This window comes from Rattus rattus, chromosome 10 (assembly GCF_011064425.1).
Source record: "Rattus rattus isolate New Zealand chromosome 10, Rrattus_CSIRO_v1, whole genome shotgun sequence".
NCBI classification, from domain to species: Eukaryota; Metazoa; Chordata; class Mammalia; order Rodentia; family Muridae; genus Rattus; species Rattus rattus.
In genome coordinates, this window is record NC_046163.1 from 20,350,667 (window position 1) to 20,353,024 (window position 2,358).

The 2,358-nt window shown below is 42.8% G+C and overlaps 1 protein-coding gene and 1 pseudogene across 1 annotated transcript; both read left to right on the forward strand.

Annotated features, from left to right (window-relative positions):
• On the forward strand, nucleotides 1–886 carry LOC116911590 (annotated as a pseudogene).
• Nucleotides 887–1,259: 373 nt separating this feature from the next.
• LOC116911126 (40S ribosomal protein S3a-like) lies at nucleotides 1,260–2,149 on the forward strand. The gene is given in 2 exon segments (XM_032914973.1): nucleotides 1,260–1,930; nucleotides 1,933–2,149. Coding segments are annotated over 2 exon segments (795 nt in total). The 5' UTR covers nucleotides 1,260–1,300; the 3' UTR covers nucleotides 2,098–2,149.
• The last annotated feature ends 209 nt before the right edge of the window (nucleotides 2,150–2,358 follow it).

The following is a 2,358-nucleotide window of genomic DNA, read 5'->3' on the forward strand; positions in this document are numbered from 1 at the left end:
ATGGCTAGCACTGGTACCAACAAAACAGATCTTCAATCCATGAATTCCTATGTATTCATTAGGAATCTCAACACTCTGGTGGTCAAGAAGTCTGATGTGGAGGCCATCTTATCAAAGTATGGCAAAATTGTTGTGCATAAGAGCTTTGCCTTTGTCCAGTATGTTAATGAAAGAAATGCCCGAGCTGTAGTAGGTAGAGAGCATGGCAGAATGATCGCTGTCAAGGTTTGAGATCTTAACATGGCTTCAGAGCCAACGTGAACTGAGGAAAAGCAGGTGTGAAATGACCTGCAGCAGAGATGTACAGTTCCTCACTTGACTTGGACTATGACTTTCGATGGGATTATTATGACAGGATGTACAATTATCCAACTCATGTTTCTCTTCCTCCTATCGCTTGAGCTGTGGTGCCTCCCAAACGACAGCTTGTGTTGGGGAACACCTCACGAAGGAGCAAAACCAGTTTCAATTCGAAGAATGGACAACGGGGATCTTCTTCCAAGTCTGGAAAGTTGCATAGTGATGACTTTCAGGCCATTACAAAGGAGCTGACTCAGATAAAACAAAAAGCGGATTCCCTGCTGGAAAGGCTGGAAAAAAATTGAAAAAGAACAAAGCAAACAAGCCGAGATGAAGAATGAAAGGAGAGCAGAGCAGCACCTCTGTGAAGAAAGATGAGACTAAAGTGAAGTTGGAGTTTGTGGCAGGTGTAGATGACTCTGCGGACCGGCTGACCTGCGCGATGATGACGATAATGAAGATCTGGGTGTGAGGAGTAGGTGACCAGCTGGAGTTGAAGGATGATGAAAAAGAGCCCGAGGAAGGAGAAGATGACAGAGACAGCGCCAAAGGGGAGGATGACTCTTTAGCACATAGTGTAGCTTAGACATGTCATCCATTATTCGTTTACGCAGGCGCTTAGGAGAGATCAAAATAACACCAGATCATGTCTCCTATTATGTTCTGTACATTCTCACTACTCTCCCTCCTTATTCTTCTTATGTTTGTTAATTCATAATTGCCCAGTGCCTAGTTCCATTTTCACTTCCTTTGATGCTCCTTAGTAGTAGTAGTTGGAAGTTTTGTTTTAATTTTGATACCTCTTTGTATTAACAATAAAAAGTTGTATGGTGCGGTTCGCATTAAATTCTCGCGCGAAGGGTTGGGGATTTAGCTCAGTGGTAGAGCGCTTGCCTAGCAAGTGCAAGGCCCTGGGTTCAGTCCCCAGCTCCGGAAAAAAGAAAAAAAAAAATTCTCGCGCGAGTTGTACTTCTGCCCTTTTGGCTCTCAGAGCGGCACCATGGCGGTCGGGAAGAACAAGTGCCTGACAAAAGGTGGCAAGAAGGGAGCCAAGAAGAAAGTGGTTGATCCATTTTCTAAGAAAGACTGGTATGATGGGAAAGCTCCAGCAATGTTCAATATTAGGAACATCGGGAAAACACTAGTTGCAAGGACTCAAGGAACCAAAATGGCATCTGATGGCCTCAAGGGTCGTGTGTTTGAAGTGGGCCTTGCAGATCTACAGAATGATGAAGTTGCATTTAGAAAGTTCAAGCTAATTACTGAGGATGTTCAGGGCAAAAACTGTCTGACTAACTTCCATGGCATGGATCTTACCCGGGACAAAATGTGCTCCATGGTCAAAAAGTGGCAGACCAGGATTGAAGCTCATGTTGATGTGAAGACGACCGATGGGTATTTGCTCCGGCTTCTCTGTGTTGGTTTCACTAAAAAACCTACCAACCAGATTAGAAAGACATCCTATGCGCAGCACCAGCAGGTCCACAAGATCCGCAAGAAGATGATGGAGATCATGACCCGAGAAGTGCAGACAAATGACTTGAAGGAAGTAGTTAATAAACTAATTCCAGACAGCATTGGGAAAGACATAGAGAAGGCTTGCCAGTCCATCTATCCTCTCCGTGACGTTCTTTTGTTAGGAAAGTCAAAATGCTGAAGAAACCCAAGTTTGAATTGGAAAAACTCATGGAGCTCCATGGTGAAGGCGGTAGTTCTGGCAAAACAACTAGTGACGAGACAGGTGCTAAGGTTGAAGGAGCTGATGGCTATGAACCACCAGTCCAAGAATCCGTTTAAAATCCAGATTTTTAATAGCGACAAATAAAAAGTCCTATTTGTGAAAAAAAAAGTTGTATGGTTTTTATTAACTGTCTCCAAAATAAAAAAAATGTAATCATGAAAATTCCATATCTATTGGAGGAAGATAATACCATCCAAGCTTCTCTGCTGGTGTACAGTAAATTCCACTAGAGCATGTCAACCAAAACCAGTAAACTTATTTACAATTAATAAGTGCACCCAGTAAAAATAGACAAATATGCACAATAGACACTTACT